This window comes from Aptenodytes patagonicus, chromosome 10 (assembly GCF_965638725.1).
Source record: "Aptenodytes patagonicus chromosome 10, bAptPat1.pri.cur, whole genome shotgun sequence".
Lineage (NCBI taxonomy): Eukaryota > Metazoa > Chordata > Aves > Sphenisciformes > Spheniscidae > Aptenodytes > Aptenodytes patagonicus.
The window spans coordinates 4,973,316-4,992,500 of record NC_134958.1 but is presented as its reverse complement, the minus strand read 5'-3'; the positions used below and the strand labels follow the sequence as shown (position 1 = coordinate 4,992,500).

The window sequence follows — 19,185 nt, the reverse complement described above, 5'->3', positions numbered from 1 at the left end:
ACGCTCTTTTTCCGAGGCTCGCTGTCGTAAATGGAGCCCGTCTCGTCGTTGTCCAGCCCCAGCAGGGAGAGCTGATCCAGGGCGATCTGAAGGGCTCTTTGGTCATCCAGGGTCTCTCCCCCTCCACCACCGCCACCGCCGCCGCCGCCGCCGCCGCCGCCGCTCCCGTTCCTCTCCATGTCTGCGAAAAGCGAGCTAGGCATAGTCCCTGCGTGTGTTGCACCCTCCTCCTGCACTCGGCTCAGTAGTAAAAGATCAGACACAAAGGAAAACCCAAGGCAGATGGCCAGCAGGAGAGAAGGGAAGGGAGGGTGGGCGACTGCTGGAGGCCGGGGAGTTGTTGCCTTTTGCTTGTATATTTTGTATCTTTTTTGCTTTTTTTTTTTTTCCTCCTCTCAGTGCAATCCGGTTTATAAGATGTTCTCAGGACCCCCCCCCCAGGACTCCCCCCCCCCCGAGGTTTGGGGTTTTTTTTTTTTTTCTCCTTTTTTTTTTTTTTTTTTTTTTTGTCGGCTGGGGGTGGGGTGGGGGGGTGGGAAGAGGATAGCGAGAGGAGCTCCGATGGCTTCCCCCCCTCGAGTTCCTCGCCGGCCACAATGCCAAGCGACGGCAGCGTTTCTTTAAGGAGCCCCTCCCCGGCTCCACTCCACTCACTCAGCGTTTTTTTTTCCCTCCTCTCCCCTCCTCTGTCTGAGGCACTGCTGCAGCCAGACGGCTCTGGAGAGGCGGGCGGAGGGAGGGAGGGAGGGAGGGAGGGAGGGAAGGGGGGGCCGCGCCGGGCGCCGCAGCGTAAGCGGCGATCGCTGACAGCCCCGCGCCGCCGCCGCCATCGCTGCGCGCGCCCATTGGCCGGGCGCGGGGCGGAGGGGCCGGCGCTGAACCCTCCCTCCCTCCCCCCCCCCTCCCCAGCCCCCCTCCCCACCCGCGCCCCGGCCCGGCTCCGCTCTTTGTTGTCGGGTGCGGAACAATACCGGACCCCGGCGCTTGTTTGCGATCCCCCGGCCCGGCGTGCGCCTATTGTCCGCGGGCTGCCCGTCTCCTCGCTGTCCCCGTATTGCCCCGCCCCGCCCTCCCGAAAGCAGGCCCGCTCCCGGCCGAGCGCCGGTGCCGGGGTTCGGGCTTTTTTTTTTTTTTGGGGTGGTGGGGTGTTGGTTTTTTTGGCGGGGGGCGTGCGCCGAGACGGGCGGCCACCCCGGTCCTTTGTGTGCCGCCTGCCTCGGAAGGAGCGCGCTGCCGCTCGCCGGCACCGGAGACTCCCGCGCCCCGCCTGCCGGGCGGCGAGCAGCCATCGAAGCCGGCGGGGGCCACCCTCCCGGCCGCCAAACGGAGCGCCGCTGCCTGCCGGGCTCCGCGCCCCGGGGGAGCCGCCCCTCGGGAGACCCTGCGGGCGGCGGCCGGAGCCGCCCCCCCCCCCCGCCCGGCGCGCGGACCCCCAGCCGGCTCCCGCGCGGACCCGCCCGCCGCCGGCGCGCGCCCTGCGCCTGCGCGCCCCTCCCCCCGCTCCTGCCCACTGCGCCCGCGCGGCGCCGCCGCCGGGGCTGAGGGGACCCGTCGCCCGCTCGGCTCGGCCCAGCCCGGCCCCCTCAGCGGGGAGCGGGGGGGGGGGTCTCTGCGCTCCTCGCGCGGCGTCTTAACGTGGGGACTCTCTCCCCAGGGCTCGCCGCCCCGCGGCGGGACGGAGCCGCCCCCTTCGGGGGGACGCCGGGAGCCGTGTGGGCCCCGGGCCGGCGACTGCCCCCAGCCGCGGTCTCCTGAGAAGCGGGAAGGCAGCGCCTGCGGGCCCGGGGGCCGCTTCCTGCTCCTGCCTGGAGGCGCTGTAGCCGAGAGGCCCCGGCGGGCGCGGGTAGCGCCCTGCGGGGGGCAGCACCTGGAGGGGGAGCCGCGCCCCCGGGCCCGCCCCGGCGGTGCTGCGGGCTCGGTGCATCCCGGGCGCTGCGGAGGTGGCGGCGGTTACTGAAGCGCTACCGTGTTTCAGGCTGCGGGGGCCGTAAAGCCCGGCCCGTGTCCTCGGCCGGCCGCCTGCTGGGCTGGCCTACTTGGGGATCGAGCGGGGTGACTGGCAAATCCTGTGCTCCCCGGCTTCCCTCGCCGTGCAGCTTGCCATTTCAACGTTCCTGTTTCGTAGGAGTCCGAAGGGGAAGAACGCGTCGGGCATAACCGCTCTAGCATAATTTCGCCAACACCTTGCATCCGTTTTGCTAAACCACTAGAAGACGAGTCACACCTGCCCCTCCTTTGGACCTTGCAGGACCAAATGGCTTGCTTTCACCTCTCTGCCGCCACAGGACCCCTCAACCAGTAAAAACAGCTTTTTCACCAAGTACCCTGCCACCAAAACTTCCCTTCAGTCTGGTGAATAGACATGAAAGCGTCCTCACTGTTCTCACAAAAACACCACCATCGCATTTTACTTCTCCGGCTTTTCTCCGCGTATCTATAAGCACGCACATTTACTTAGCCCTTGCCAGCTGTCAGGTACAAAAGACTGACTTTTTCTTACTTCAGAGAAATCAAATACCAAGTAATTGTTTTCCGGTATCAAGTTTGACGGGGACAGACGTTTACAAGTGCGCACAGATCTGTTTAGCCAGCTGCCTGTACAAACAAGTGTAACAAGTCACAGGTAATTGTTTACACGCAGTGTTTATTGCAAATTACTGTCACTTCCTCAGGATGTTTGCATGTTTTATAACAAAGCTGCAGTGGATTGTTTTCTAGCAAGGGTATACACTGATGATGTGCTTTCCCAAGTGCTTAGCTTGTCCCATCAACTAAGGAAATTCTGTAGTTTCATATTTAAAAGATTACTTATTTTACAAATTTACACTTTACTTCCATAGGCAGCAGTGATGGTTTCCATAGGCAGCAAACGAGAGATTACTTATAAATGCTCAAGGATCCAGAAGGCTCTTAACTATTTTCAGCATTGAGCGTCTTTTTTTAAACAGAGAAAAAGCAGATGGACAGAACGTTTGACAGCCATAAAAATAACGCTCCTTATTATTAAATAAAATAAAAATGAAAAGCCTGTTTCTTTCCAGCCTTCTTAACTCAAGGACTCCAAAATCTGTGAGACGGAAAATAACTGTACCCATTCACCAGACAGGGGCAGGGCAGGTCAGAGATGAGGGAAAGACATGCCAACGTAGAGGATTACTGTTGCTGAAGTCCAACAGTGAGGGGCGTAAATACTGAAATGCAAAGATAGGAGGAGGGCGGTTGGGTTGTGCTTAGATTTTACCTGTTCATCGTGTTGTTTATTCTCCTGACTTACATTATCCCCTTTTTTCTCCCTCCCCCTTCCCACCCCATCTGCTTAAACTCTGATTGCGTTTCTGCCCACGATCACTATACTGTACTGAATGTCCATGTACTGACTAAGGAGAAAAAGGAAAACAAGTTATCTTCAGGTTTATGTTCCTCTATAGCAAAAGTTTTCTCAAAGCAAGATTCCACGCAGATCTAGCTTTATTTTTTAATGTTAAGCTAGAAGCTCTAATTAAAAATGTTTAAAATGCATTTCAGAATAAGCATGATACTTTCCGGGGGCAGGGGGAGAACGAGGTGCGTTTGTGGGAGACCGAGCGTGCGCTGGTGTTTCAAGCCTCCCATGAATCCTGTGGAATGGTCCGACACCTTGAGGGCTATTGCTTTTTTACTGTTTTAGAAAACATTAAAGAGCAAACTACAGGGAACGATAATAATGATAACAACGATAAAAAAGTTACACTGATGTACCTTAAAGCACGCATGCACCAACAGCGCAGCCCCCCTGGGAACACAGAATCTATGCAATAGCGTGCTCGTGTGGCAACAAGCAATGCACACAAGATTCGTATGAATCTACTTACTCCACGGAAGTATTTCTTCAGAATAACTTAATCAGACCTAAATTGAAGTGTTACCTATCTGCATAACTCCTTTCATTCCATAAAACCTTGAAACATATGCAGAATTACAGTAAACTCCACCTCTGGGGGAGAGACCAACCATCTACCTACCCCTTTACAGCAGCTTAACAAAAGCAGGAAGGGAGGATGTATTACAGGCAAATACAGGACTCGTTGCAGGAGGGGTGTAATTCTCAGTCCTTTTAGTTTCTCCCTGTTATAATTTCCCATTTGTGACAGAGGGAAAACAACTTCCTTCCTCCAACCTTTATTTAATTAACGTGTAAGGTCTTTGGGGCAGTGAGCTTACTGTGTGTGTATACACAGCACCTGGCATGAGGAGGTCATGAATTAATCTGAGGCCTTTAAATGCTACTCTAAATACAAAGCATTAGCAATAATAAGAATAGGGCATCCTTTTCATTTAGAATAGGTGGGACCTCTCTTTTCAATGTATCTTCACAAAGAATAAACTGCGTGCATCTCGGGGAATAACTAAATTAAGGGTCAAGGAAAAGTATTTCATACGAGAGACTTGCAGCTCCACTCTATCCCAGTTGCTTACACTTAAGGACCCTGCTGCCTACTGTTACAGCATTTCCTGTAAAATTCTTATTTGCCATAATCTTACAAAATAATGTCCCAAATCCCACAGGCCAGATCATCAATAAGATTAGGAGTATAGTTGATTCTGAGACAGTGCATGTGATTACTGTGATAACCTACCCAAATTAACCTTTTGCATGTGCAATAAACTGCAATTAGCAACCTGCAGACAAATGGCAAGTTCCTTCGTTTCCTGTCATACGTAGCACTAGACCAGGCAGATTTCCTATTGAATCCCATATTAACCTACATTCAGTGGCAGTGAAATCTCAGAGCACCGTGTCAGAATTTATCATCTTTCAATGACGTTAGCTCCACCTCTTGACAATTCTAGACAAGATGTGTATAAACAACTCATCCAGAGTCTGAACAACTGCAGCTGAAAATATTTATTACTTTTCCACCAGTTGTTCCAACCACTTTGGATGCTTTATACTAAGGGATGGGCAGAGCTCTCAAAACAGTACGGTTGTTAATAAACGACAAGAAATAAAATGGAGATGGACTGGTGAGTGGCTCTGTGATACCTCTCTGAGGCGGAAGGAGGCTCAGGGGTAGGGAAGCTGCAGAAGTGCCTCTTTCCCTCGTGACACGGAATGTCGCATCAAAAAATACAAACGGGGAGATGATGTTGATGATTTTCCCCACATGCGCTTTCATCCCCGTAATTCTACACCTCTCCCTGTTATAGAATTCATTTGCAAAATTTTTGGTTTTAAAACAAAGATCTTCTGGGACAGCTTCTCAGAAGCAATTTTGCCACAAACCTTCGACAGTCACAATCAGTCCCTGAAGATGTTGATACAGTACTGTAAACTTTTAGCAGTTGCTAATGGCTTTGTTAAACTAAAATGCTTGTTTCCAGTATATTAAAACGCAAAAGATTTTTGTAATAGGCATCACATACTGTACTTTCTTCATATGCGTTTGCTATTAGTTTGACATGAGCGATAAGTGTGCGCACGTGTGTAGGGGATGAACTGCCTTATAAGAATGCAGTTTTGTTTAACAAGACTGATGGAAGGCAATTCAAAAAGCATAAAGATGCCTTTATAATAAATCAGAACCAACGAGCCAGATCGCCCGCCCGCGTTAAAACTCTCCACCTGGATTGTGAGTGGCCTCCTTCATTTATTGTTCCATTCTGCCTCTCGCTTACGAACAAGGGTTATCGCACGGTATATCTGAATTAAATGGCATTTAACAACCGTGCCGACCAGAGTTCAAAAAGGGAAATCACTTCTGCCTTTCCTTCGCTCTCACATTACGTGTTTGGAGCCCAGCCTGCCAGGCTGCTCCTGTGTGCAGCGCTCTCAGTGGAGTGCTCCTCTCTGCGCGGCTGCGGGATTGGAGCTCTTTGTTACCATGGCCCTTGGGCCAGTATTCGGTTTGTGATGCAGCCCTGGCGTCTCAAGCCTGTAAAGCACCTATCACACTTGTGGGCACTGTCTATTAAACAGTGGCTGGATTAAAAAAAAAAAAAAAAAAAAAAAAAAGATGATTTATATCTGTGTGTTTAGACTGAGCTAGATAACTCACAGATCTGTGAGGTAGCTCATAACCTTGAGTCTTTTTTCATCAGTTTTAATCTTTGAAATAGTAAATTATAATTAAATTTTAATTTAATGTTAATCTCTGAAATAATTATAATTACGGTCATAAAACATGTACAACCTTTGCTTCCTCTCTCCTCCATCCCTCCCCCCTACTCAGTGCTGCTACAAGAAGGAAGAGAAAATAATTGTCCCTTTAATGCTAATTGTTTATAAACTCCTTTGTACAGAGACTATGTTTATATGTGCTATATTTATATTGTGCCTATGCAAAATCTAGGCACAAATGCAATACTCATAATAAATGAATGAATAATATATCCCTGACCATAATCCCAGTGCTCTCCAATAAAAGAATACCGGTATTAATTCCTGTCACAGAATTGCCTTGTAGGTTGAAGTTCAGCTTATAAATACACATGGGAAAAGATTAGATTTAAATTGATAAGTATTAATCATCATTCATTTCTGTCTCTGCAGGCAGCACAATGCTAAAACATCTAGTTAATATACTGTATAATGGATAACCTTGAGGCAGAAGCTCTTGCATCTGTCTCTATTCAAGAAAAAATGTCAACATCAGCCTTTGTTGTAGCAAAATACCCGGCCCTCTGAATGGAGTCGCTGCTGCTGGAAAATTGACTGTCTCCAGCGCAACCCTTCCTAACCTGGGTCCGGTGCCTAACCTAGAGATGAGGCCAAATTCAAAATCTTTATTTGCGCACACCTGTACTTAGGAGCGTTTGAAATCCGGTCTGGGTCAGACCGCCGTGTTTGTGGTGCATCTCCGCTCTGAACAAACACATTTCTCGCGCGATGCTCTCACTGCAACCACAAAGCATTAGCACTCACAAGAGCATCATTGAAGATACTCGGGCTGTTCATTGAGAACAAAGCCATTAATGATTAATACTATGGCAGGAGAAAATGTAGCAATATTTCTTGGCAGCTGAAATGTGGGAATGTCTGTCCTACACGCAAAAGACTCAGGAATACCTTTAGCTCTTCTTATGTAAGACGGTTCTTACTAACTCTGTGGGAAGAAGAATCAAACAAATCCCCCAAATTAAAGGAAAGTGAAGGAGATTTTCACATCTAAAACTCGATATATACAATACATCTCTCTCTGACTGACCCAGCAGATGCAGAGATGCATTTACGTATCACAGACATTACTGTCCCAGCAGATGCTGCAAAGTTGTCACTGACACAGACGCTTACTGTCCCTGCAGATCTGTATTTTGGGAGAGAATTTTCGTACCACAGACACTACTGTCCCTACAGAACCACATCTGCTGGCAGAGTTATTGTTTCATGTACTCTTCTGCCTCCAGCAGATGTGAGAGACTGCCAGGACGACAGGCATTTCTGTCACAGCAAATCTCCATCCACAGGGAATTAAATTGCAGCTTAAACTACTGTTCTTCCTGAGCCCTTAGTGTGGACAATACTGACAGGGAGGAAGCAACATAAACCAATGAAAATACAGTGCTGGGCACCTAGAACATCCCCATTAACTCTGCCTAAATACGGCGCCCAGCAGTGCTGCGTTTGGGGATGAGTCAGGAGGAGAAAAAGAATTACTTGCGACCTCCTCCCACCCCGCCTTTAACAAGTATTCGTTCTGAGAAACGTTCGAAGGAAAAAGTGTCTGATGCCACTCTCATATAATAGATGCAGGAAAGCACAAGTCATTCATGACTACCAAGTTGACAGCCTTAGTGCCCTGCTATGGGGACCAAGCGTGTGTGCTAGGTCATTTTCAGCTTGCTTTTGAACAGATGCCTCCAGTTTTACTGGAGGCAAGTTTCAGAGTTTCCAGTTTATTAACACCAGAAGATTTGATCCCCAGTTCTAGAGGCCCAAGAGCAGAAATAAAGGGGAGGGGTTCGGTTTTTAACCCCTTTAATTTGGACCTTCATCTTTTGAGACTCCGTATCATCTCTCAGATTCAGGGTTGAACAGCAGCAGCAGTCTCTGGGAGTTTCGCTCCTGTGCAGCTGCACTGCCAAGCAGCACCTTTCCAAACAGGAGGAAGAACATCTTGGGCCTGTGCTAAGACATGACTACGGCTAGACTTTCCCTCTGGAGTGAACTCGGCCTAAGGCCCATACCAGAGCATGTACTTACATATAAATAATATGTATGGTATGTGAGCCTGGACTCGAGAGCTGTCTTGGGTCTTTGTTTGCCTGACTGAGTAGATGTATCCTTCATGATTTGGTACCGGAGAGAGAAAACCTCCCCTGGTAATTCTGCAGTAATGCAAACCCTACTTGAAGAAACACCATCTAACTTTGGAATTCCCCTGTGGGGAGTCTGGGCATTTATCTTTATCTGAAGCATCAAGAGCTGTCCATTGGCAAAGGCAGGACACACAAGTTCCCAGAGTAATAATCTGATACAGCACAGCAAAACCTATATCCTTGGAGCAGATTGTGGGAAAGCATCGAGATTTTGGTTGCTCTGCCAAAGCAAACAAGATGTTTCAAGCCCCATCATCTGCTCTGCAGTTCACACCCTTCCAGTGCTATCTTTTTCAGATGCCATGCCACACTGGTTAGTGGCAATGGTGGTGTCATGTGTGACTCATTCCATTTTACTGGAAATTAGGAAACCACATGCTGCACTGAAGAACTGCTTATTTATGTAGTCATATCGTCCCAGAGAGCACTCCTCCTGCCATTATTTGTATACAGATTCTTTCATCTAGAATTATGGAAGTACAGCTCTTAACCAGGGTTCATTCAGAGGACAGATTAATCAATAGCACATTGCTCTTTCCAGGGCCCGTTGAGCCCTTCGGAGTTTCCAGTGCCACCCTGAAAAAGCAAATAGTGTTTTAGAAGAGAGTATCTTCGTCATTACAGGATGTGTGGGAAGCAAAACAGAACAGATAGCAGTGGAATTGGAATTATGTTAGCAGAAGAGTCTGTCACGTATTTATTTGAGCTTTGGGCAGGTGAATTTCTCCCACAAGGAAAAACAGAGACTACTTTTGCCTGTTTTTTTTATGGAGTGCCTTTATAAAGCCTCGTCAAATATTTCCTGAACAGATCACAACGCTACATTTACCGGAGTGATTAATGCTGAGTATGAGTGATGAACTGGCATGTTCAGGACAACAAAGAAATGCTAAAAGATGTCAACAGTGCATTCTTTCTGAGGAATAAGAATTACCAGATAAAAACATTAATGGTTTTAAATAATATCGTATGGCGACAACAAATCAAGCTGGCTAAACTTTGTTTCGAGTTCTGAAGCACAGGTCTGGAATTACGCGTGTTGCAAAGAACTTCTTTTCCTAGATTATGAATTTTTCTAGCCTTTATAAAATTAGTGTTACTAAAGCAGCAGCACTAGGATCAAAAGTTAGATTTGATTGTGTGTTGACAGGCAAAGGCTGACCTCTACAAATTCCTAAACTACGAGATTGCCTTACCCTCTACAGATACAGATAAATCCAGTCTTATCTTTAGATGAAGAAACTGTTAAGATTCAGGCACCACACATTTATGAAGAAAGAAAATAGAAATGTGAGCTATTCTTTTTTAAAGGTTAGCATAGCTTAAACATGCCTGAAAGTATTTATTGCCATAACAGACTAGACCTACTGAAATGTTCTCGCCTAGGATTTGGTCTTTGACATTCTCAGCAATCCCGTTGACTTCAGCTGGATCACATGGCTGCCACGGAAAGCAGAATTTAGGAAAGAAAAGGAAAAGACACAAAGTAGTTAAAGACCATTTGGAAAAAGACGTTTGCTTTCAACATTACTGACTATCCCTCAGGACCCAAATTAGAGTTCTGCTATATTTTAAAGCATTGCTTTCAAGCTTGCTGGAAGCGTCAGACAATTTGAATAGATCTCCATTTTAATTTCCAATCTAGCAATATGGAACAGCTGCCATAACTTTGTGCAACGTGGCAAATTTGACATCCTCATTCCTCAAATGGCAATCATCGAGAAGGGACTCTGAAAAAAGCATAATATGCTTCCACTTTTACTGCCTTTTAGTAACTCCCAGTCAAAACTGTACTTTGGATAAGGAACCCAAACCTTCAGTTGTACTTTTGACTTGCACTGTCTACAGCAGGAAGCAAAGGTGTTGGGTGAAAGTTGATGGGATTTCTAGAATTCTCTCTCCTACTTCCAGCCGGTGAGCTGGAGGTTAGTTTACATCCTTCTGGCTTATGTGTCACGCTCAGTGTTAAGGGCTCCCAAGTCAGGACTTCCCCCGCAGCTGTACTGGGAAGATGTAATGGAACAAGCCCCAGCTCAGCCTCACCAAATCTGCCTTGTCAAAGCCTCCCGCTTCTACAGCTCTGGCAGCCAGGGGTGAGAGTTTGAACTGAAGTGTGTCACCCTCATGCTTTTCCTGCTTCCTAGCAGAAAGAAAACGTTGAAAGGAAGGTGGAAATAACAATTATTACGTTCTTAGTTTTTGTATTTCAGACCACGTTAACTCAAGAGGGAGAACTGAATCCAGAGGAAAAGCACTTTGGGATTCAGATGAAAAACCTTAGCGCTGTGCCCCACTCTGGGACTGTCTAGACAAGGACGCAGGCAGCTCAGCCATATTCAAGGGAATTTGTGTGTATGAGATGAGGTACATTTCTGAGCACAACCCCATGTTACACGTAGTTTGAGAAGGAATATCTCTATTTTTAGAGTGCTGTAGCATTGATGAGTTGGTCCTGTTACGGGAACGATGTCCCATCTAGCTCACATTTAGTATTCATTCACAGATTATATATTGTGTGCACTTAGCTAAAGCTACCTCCCACTCTTCTCCTTAATTCTGAACAGAAAACTCAAAGGAGTTTTGAGACCTATCACCACACAGCATGATGTCACCAGTGCACAGAGTAAGAAGAAGAAACAAACATCCAGCAGAGAGACTGTTGCTGGATGGATGGACTGTTTGTTTCTATACAAATAAAAAACTATTAAAAAGCCTCCGGCATGGCTGATTTCAATTGCTAAATTAACGTTTCTGTTCTCGATTCTGCAACACTTCTACTGAGTTTGTGGTTTCTTGCCTTCCACATGATATAACCAGCTTCCGACCCTGAGATTCCTCCCTTCAATAGTCTACATTTATCATGAAACTCAATCTCCAAGCATGAAACCCACTCTCACTAATCTGTTTTCTGTTACTAATATAGAATCATAGAATCATAGAATAGTTTGGGTTGGAAGGGACCTCTAAAGGCCATCTAGTCCAACCCCCCTGCCATGGGCAGGGACATCTTCAACTACATCAGGTTGCTCAGAGCCCCGTCCAACCTGACCTGGAGTGTTTCCAGGGATGGGGCATCCACCACCTCTCTGGGCAACCTGTGCCAGTGCTTCACCACCCTCAGCGTAAAAAATGTCTTCCTTATATCTAGTCTCAATCTACCCTCTTTTAGTTAAAACCATTCCCCCTTGTCCTGTCGCAACAGGCCCTGCTAAAAAGTCTGTCCCCATCTTTTTTATAAGCCCCCTTTAAGTACTGATAGGCTGCAATAAGGTCTCCCCGAAGCCTTCTCTTCTCTAGGCTGAACAACCCCAACTCTCTCAGCCTTTCTTCATAGGAGAGGTGTTCCAGCCCCCTGATCATTTTCATGGCCCTCTTCTGGGCCCGCTCCAACAGGTCCGTGTCTTTCTTGTGCTGAGGGCTCCAGAGCTGGATGCAGTACTGCAGGTGGGGTCTCCCCAGAGCAGAGTAGAGGGGCAGAATCCCCTCCCTTGACCTGCTGGCCACGCTGCTTTTGATGCATCCCAGGATACGACTGGCCTTCTGGGCTGCGAGCATACATTGCTGGCTCATGTCCAGCTTTTCACCCACCAGTACCCCCAAGTCCTTCTCGGCAGGGCTGCTCTCAATCCCTTCATCCCCCAGCCTGTATTGATACTGGGGGTTGCCCCGACCCAGGTGCAGGACCTTGCACTGGGCCTTATTAAACCTCATGAGGTTCACACAGGCCCACTTCTTGAGCCTGTCCAGGTCCCTCTGGATGGCATCCCGTCCCTATATTAATATACTAACGGTACATTTATATATTGGGGAGGACACACATCAGGGTAGCATGGATGTCTCTTACTTGAGTTTGCCTCTAGCAGTTACCATTTGAAAGACAGAAAGCAGAACAGAATATTAAAGTTAGCATTTTCCAAGTGGACTCCAACTTTGGGTGTCTAACTTGATACCATTTCCAGGCAATAAGAATAATCTCTTCACAAAATCGGATTGCATCCCACCTTCTACCACACAGTCAACTTCAATCCCAAGGGAACAGGTTAAGAACAATAGATAATACAGGAAGGCAAACGGGGCACGTTAACTACATTTCACCTCCATCCTAGAGTGGTAGGACACGGCTGCATGGGACTGGCAGCAGGCTGCAAGCTCACGTGATCACCTCCAACACCTATTTATATCATGTTGCATTTTCTTTCATTAATGGAGACCTCGAGTATTACTTTGAGACAAAAAAAATATTATGTGAAGAAGTAAATATCAATCAAGCTGCAGTAAAGTGAAACCAGGACTCATTCACCACCGAAAATGGAAGCTTTCTGTTTTGGTAGTTTGTCTCATCAATACGCCTAAGCCTTCCTCCACGTGCAGGAGGACTACAGCTCCCTCAGCTCAAGGGGAATCTGTTCAGCCTGACTCAGACGCAGATCTCCTCCACACAGCTCCTCTGGGCTACGCTAATTCTGCTTCTGGGAAGGCCCCATTGCTCCCTTCCTTACTTTCACTACGATTCCTGCCAGTGCAGCTTCTGGACAGTGGTGGCACAGACACGTTAACTTCACCTGGCAATGAGTGATTCTCTCTCTCTCAGCCTGAGTGCGTGCCAAGGAGATCCTAATCTGCTCAAGAAATTATAAGCCGTGCAGCTATTTGCACTGAAACCCCTGCAGAAACAGCCCTCCCCCACTTCCTTCTCTGCTAGCTTGCTCTAACAGCAGGCAGACATAAGTGAAAGGAAAAACAATGAGAAAGGAAACTTGGGAGGGACAGGTTAGAAGCAGAAGGAAGAAGCAAAAGGTCTGACTCTGCAGACCGCATTCACGATGAAAAGCATTTGCACAAATAACCTAATTGCATTCAGTGGGACTGCCGGGCCGAGTAAAAGTGCTACGAGTGCAAGCAACAATCGCAGAGGCAGGAAACAAGTAGGAAAAGAAAGAAAAAGGAAGCCCCACATGAATCAGACACCTGCACAGAGGAGAGCAGTCTCATACACCCCAGGAAAAACAAATCAACCAAAACACTAACTGCCTTTGAGTTATTGCAGAAATATTTATAGAGCCTTTTCCGACCTCTGCCTTGCTTCCTGGCAGGCAGCACCACAGAAAGAATCTTTACCACTGGCATCCCCTTCTTCTGCCAAACAAAAATTCAGTCCCTTCCCAAAAGCACAACAAAGGCAGTAAGAGAGACCAGGCAGGCTGCAAGAGCCGTTTGGTCATCACCTGAGGAAGGAAGAATGTCCAGCCAAGGACATGCTCACAGGAGACGCAGTGACTGCTCTCACAGGAGAGAGAGCGGGCATCTCTTCCTGCGCGATGAGTTGGGGGAACAGCATTGATTTAGGTTACCCTCGGCAAGGAATAACACAAGGAAGGGATGGTTGCCACCGAAACCCCTAGTCTCTTCCAGATGGTCGCTTCTTTCCTTTCTTTACAAAGGACGATGAGACGCTGAAAAGAACTGGATGTCCAGTAACTGTATTGCTTCTTTTCCAGTGAGCTCTTTCAGGAATTCTCAAAACAGCTTGTGTGACAGAGCAATTCTAAATTTATAAATCATTAAAATAATGCATTTATTTATCAAAAACTCTCCTCCTAAAATGAAACACTAGAGAGCAATCCAATCATTCCAATGAATACATGTATTTGAATTCTCAGGGCTCATACTAATTGGCACTTTTCGAAACGTTTCCAGTTAGATTTGTCCATAAGCTTGAAAAAGAAAATCAAAATATGCCTCTCTGAGATGGGCTGATGTTTGTGAAACAGAACTATTAAATCAGTGAGGCCAGGGACTGAATTCAGAGCAATGATGGTTTGAGATCATACACTAAAGATGACAGGAACTTTCTAAATCACCTCAAACATGAAACACTTGCAGTACTAACTTACAAACTTATCTGAAAAACACACACTACCACCTACTGGCAATTATTCATATATGTTATTTACATACTGATAAGTGGTAACAGTATGTGCACATTTGATTTGCGTGAACTTTGCTAGGACAAAGATCAGGCTTCATCTTTACCATTACTAGACTTGCATCTGAAGAAAAATATATTCCTGTGCATGTAGTTCCCACAATGTGTGACCAGTTTATTTTCTTTTCACTAAGAACTTAAGCCAGAATAGCTGATTGTTTAAATACTTCTCATTTAAGGTCGTTGCTTTTGTCAGTGAATCCCTTTAATGTAGGTTTGGGGTTTTTTTGCTCAACCATAGAAGGCCGGTAACATGGTACCACCAGGCTTACAGACCTTGCCATTTTATACCCACTGTTCTGGAAACTGGGCATAAATTACAATGGTGGTATTGGGACCAGGGAGGAGAATTTGGGCAAGTGCTGCTCCTAGGTATGACCTCTCCTCCGCACCAACCACACAGAAGCCTGTGAAAAGGAGGGCCATGGCTAGAGAGAGGAGACAACACCAGGGAGCGATCACACTCTGAAACATCTTTTCCTCGAGTGATTCCTTGCCTTTTGCTGCAGCTCTCACCTTCTTGCCCCAAGGTTCACAGTGATGCCATAGAAACATCTTGGAGGTAGATGTGCTGTGATGTGTACGCCAGAAAGTAATTTTGTTAGTTAAAAGGCCACATGTGAAGACCACAAACATCATCTTTGCTGAGCTTGGATGATATGTTTTTCAACCTGCGTGCTCTCTCTGGAGACCTCTGCCTGCTAGCAAAAACCCGATTGCTGATGCGGTGCTGGTGTGGACAATGCCTAGTTTTGGACTGTATGAGACTTACACCAGTCAAAATACAAGTCGATGCTAGGACTATGTCAACAGGGCCTGCAGCATGACTGAGTCCTCACCTGTGAAAGGAAATGTGTCAGGAAAGCTGGGACTGACACTACTGAGTCACTCTTCCCACCTGCAGTGCGCTCAAACTCAGTCCTGGTGCTGCAGTTACAGCTACTGCCATTTCTTCCGTGAGATCACCTTTCAGAGAGGATTTGGGGACGTGGGTGGTAATGTCAGAAAGATTGGCTGGTCCTGATGTAAAGGCTCACTGAAGGCCAAAGATTGAGATTGTGAAGAACTACCCCTGCAGTTCTACGGGGGCACCTGCCCGCATGACACCGAGTCAAACCTAAGACAATGTCTATTCAAAAGTCAAACCGGCAGCAGTAGAAGCCGATTGCCAGGTATTGTAGCCCTGCAGGAAAACAACCTTTTCAGTGTCTTATAAATAAAACATTATATCCAACAATGGCATTGTATGTTGTCGTGGTTTAACCCCAGTCGGCAACTAAGAACCACACAGCCACTCGCTCACCCTCCCCCCGCACCCCTGTGGGATGGGGGTGAGAATCAGAAAAAAAAAGTAAAACCCGTGGGTTGAGATAAAGACAGTTTAATAGGACAGAAAAGGAAGAGAAAATAACAACAACAACAACAATAATAAGAATAATAATAACAGAATATACAAAACAAGTGATGCACAATGCAACCGCTCACCACCCACTGACTGACGCCCAGCCCGTCCCCGAGCAGTGGTCACAGCCCCCCGGCCAACTCCCCCCAGCTTATATACTGAGCATGATGTCATATGTTATGGAATATCCCTCTGGCCAGTTGGGGTCAGCTGTCCTGGCTGTGCCCCCTCCCAGCTCCTTGCGCACCTCCTCGCTGGCAGAGCATGGGAAGCTGAAAAGCCCTTGACTTAGTATAAGCACTGCTCAGCAACAACTAAAACATCGGTGTGTTATCACATTATTCTCATACTAAATCCAAAGCACAGCACTATGCCAGCTACTAGGAAGAAAATTAACTCTATCCCAGCCGAAACCAGGAGATATGTATATAAATAAATATTTAAAAACCAATAAACTTTGATATATTTATAATTAATCAAATTTATAGTTGAATTATGTATTTCTTTACCTGAGTCAATTTTCAAAATATTTTTTCTGTTACTTGTACCTTAATTAAACACAAGGTTTCCTGCCAGCAAGTATCAGACTAGCTCAAGACAGGCCTTCAGATATGCTATGCTAATGCCTGACACTCAGGAACAGACACTTTGCGTTCTCTTCAGTATGTGCATTACAAGTAGTATTTTAATTGGGCTCCCAATTCAGAAAGCTGGAATGAGCTTGTGAGTCATTTTTACAAGTTGACTCACATGCTGCAAAACTGAAGAATTTGGTGCGGGATAAAAAAAAAAAGGCAGAGGGTGGATTTCTGCACATCACTGTCACTGGGGAGAAGGGTGAGTTTGTCCTTAGTAGCCAGCTGCAGCAGCACAGTGGGTTCAGCAAGTGCGTTACTTGGATGAGGCTTTTTTGTCTGTAACTGTTGAAGAAAGGATGCTCTTAGAAGGCTTTTGTTTCATGAGAGCTGTGATTAAGAGATTATATCAAGTATTACAATTTGAGATTCTTTTCCCTTCGGAAAAGGGACCGGTCCTAGCATCACAGGATGCCTGGTTTCAGTGTGTTTCAGTGATTGCATTTCAGCAGTTCCATTTTAAGACTGGTTAACGTATTGGCAACAGGGAGAGGGATCCTCCTCTCCCTTAGGTGCCAACCCTGCAGACTCAAATTGGAGACAGAGTGTGATTAAGTTCTTTTCTCCTTGCACATCAGCACTGAGGAAATGTCCCACAGCTCCCACTATACCCATGTGAAAACCCTGTTGTCTTTCCATTGTACTGTCTGCTTTGTCTGTGCAACCTCAGAGCCTCAAACCATTTGCATGGGTGCAAGGGATGGGAACTCAGTCAAAACAAAGCAAGTGGAATCAAATCTATCCTTCTTTTTTTGCTGTGTTAGCTTCCAACAGTGGTCAAAAATGTATTTACTTACTGAAGCAAGTAAGCGTGAACTGCAATACACAGGAACTGCAGGTATGCTGAGTAAAAGGCTTTTTTGAACTGTCACTTTTCCTGCTTTAACCACATTTTAACACTTTTGTTTCCACATCCTTAGAGGAACCCATACAATACACAAATGAAAGGCAGATTCAGAGAAGGCAGAAAATGACAGGGTGTTTTTCATTGTCCTGAGGACAAACGCCAGAGCCCTTCTGGGACATTCAGAACATCTAGTCACTGTATCTTATTCAAGGGAAAAGCCATCTGTCAACAAACTAATCACTGGACAGATTCAGAGACAACTGAAAATAAAAAGCCAATACAAACGTGCAGATGAGGTTCCAGTCAGCAGCTAGCCACAGAAAACAAACAAATCCTGTCCACAAAGCCTGGCATTTGGGTCCAGCCATTTTTCACTGAAGTCAAAAGCAGGGGGGGATAATGTGAAGTGATCTTCAAACATAAACTTTCAAATCAATCAATATGACTGTGGAAAGATGGGCACGAACCAAGCCTGGATCCAAACCCTACCTACATAAGCCAGCAACAGCAGCAGAATGGAGTATGAACAGAACAACTGAGCACGCTACCACATGTTATTAGCAGTAGTAAAAGCCCTACTACTTTATATTTAAACATTCAATAATACCGGACAATTTGATGCTTAGCTCCTGGCTGAAAGCAGCCTTCACTTTTTATTAGAAACACACTATGCCAAGGGAAGTGCTCCAAGTGACTAATGTTCGTAGTGGCCAGGATTCTATCACCAGTGAAAAGCGAAGCATCTGCCCCATGTGTGGGCCCAACTCTCATATTTTTTTCATGAGTGTCTTCTATGACAAGGGACCTGATATGTGGACTGAGATCTTTGCCAGCCTTCCTCTTGAAAAATGAAAGCCCTCTCCCGGGTCACTGCAAGTACACTTTCCTCAAGCACAAAGTCACAAAGGAGAAGCCTCCGCAAAGGAGTTCCTCAACGATGAGGCTCTGCAGTTGCTTCATTTTCTAAACCTCACTTCAGGATGCGCATGCAAATGGCGAAAGGACTTCAGTTGTTTTGATTCTGCACCAAATCTGCTCTCCTATTGGTGAAACAATTGAACAGCACAGAGGAAAATCAGGGTATTTCAGAACATTAGTGCGTGCCATGTTAAATACACAGTTGAGTTAGACGTCAGCTTCAGCAACACGAAACATGACAGAAGTTCAGCTTAGCGCTAGCCAAAATCAACCTGAAGGAGTCAGAACTACTGCGAGCTAAAATCATAATTTCTTCCTTAAAGGCATCACTTGAATAAAATTAAATGCATTTCTCCAAAAGCCTCACTAGCATAGCAACCGATTGGCCCTTGAGGATTCCTATAGATACTTGTCATTCAGCATGAAATCAGGTCAGCAGCTAAAATTAAACACCCACCTCTCCCCTGCACCGCATGCGGAGTCATCGCTTTTAGTGTTGCTCAGCCTCTGCCTCCCCACACGGGTTCATTCTTACCACAGGCTTAAAGGATGTCTTATCAGGGAGCACTGACGGATACAGTCATTCCTGTTCCGAGATGAAACTGTTGGGAATCAGACTTGCAGTCCCTTTGACTCCATCTGCATTGATTAGTTCTTGGGCAGCCTGCCAAGGCGGTGTGCTGCCTCTTACCCTCGCCACTGTTAATCTGCCTGAGCGAGGCCTGCAAGCCCTACATAAACTGCAATTCCTCTTCATTAGCGTGATTCTGCCTGCACGAATCTGATAACATATGGGATATTATCACAAAACAGCCTATTCCACCAATTCATTTTCTCCTTTATGACGATTATGAATGTACTGCAAGTGCATTGGGCAGGATAAAACAGAGGAGTCTACTGTACGGTTTATCTTTGATTTAGTTTCTGAAATGCAGATAGCCTTCCTTTTAAGTTCACATTTCCCAATAATCCTGTGCTAATATATTATAAAAACTGCTGACTCTCTCCCCGATTTCCTCTAGTTCATTATGGGGCTGATCCACACGACGTGTCGCTTGCCTAGATTGAGACTTTAATGATGAGCAGAGCTAGCAGATGCCGC

The 19,185-nt window shown here is 46.4% G+C and overlaps 1 protein-coding gene across 1 annotated transcript in view; it reads right to left on the bottom strand.

Annotated features, from left to right (window-relative positions):
- Positions 1 to 428, bottom strand: part of MEX3B (mex-3 RNA binding family member B) — a 2,855-nt gene extending 2,427 nt beyond the window's left edge. The window contains exon 1 of the mRNA XM_076347895.1: positions 1 to 428. This exon is cut by the window's left edge and continues 65 nt beyond it. Coding sequence (XP_076204010.1) covers positions 1 to 203 — 203 coding nt within the window. The 5' untranslated portion in view covers positions 204 to 428.
- Between the last annotated feature and the right edge of the window lie 18,757 nt (positions 429 to 19,185).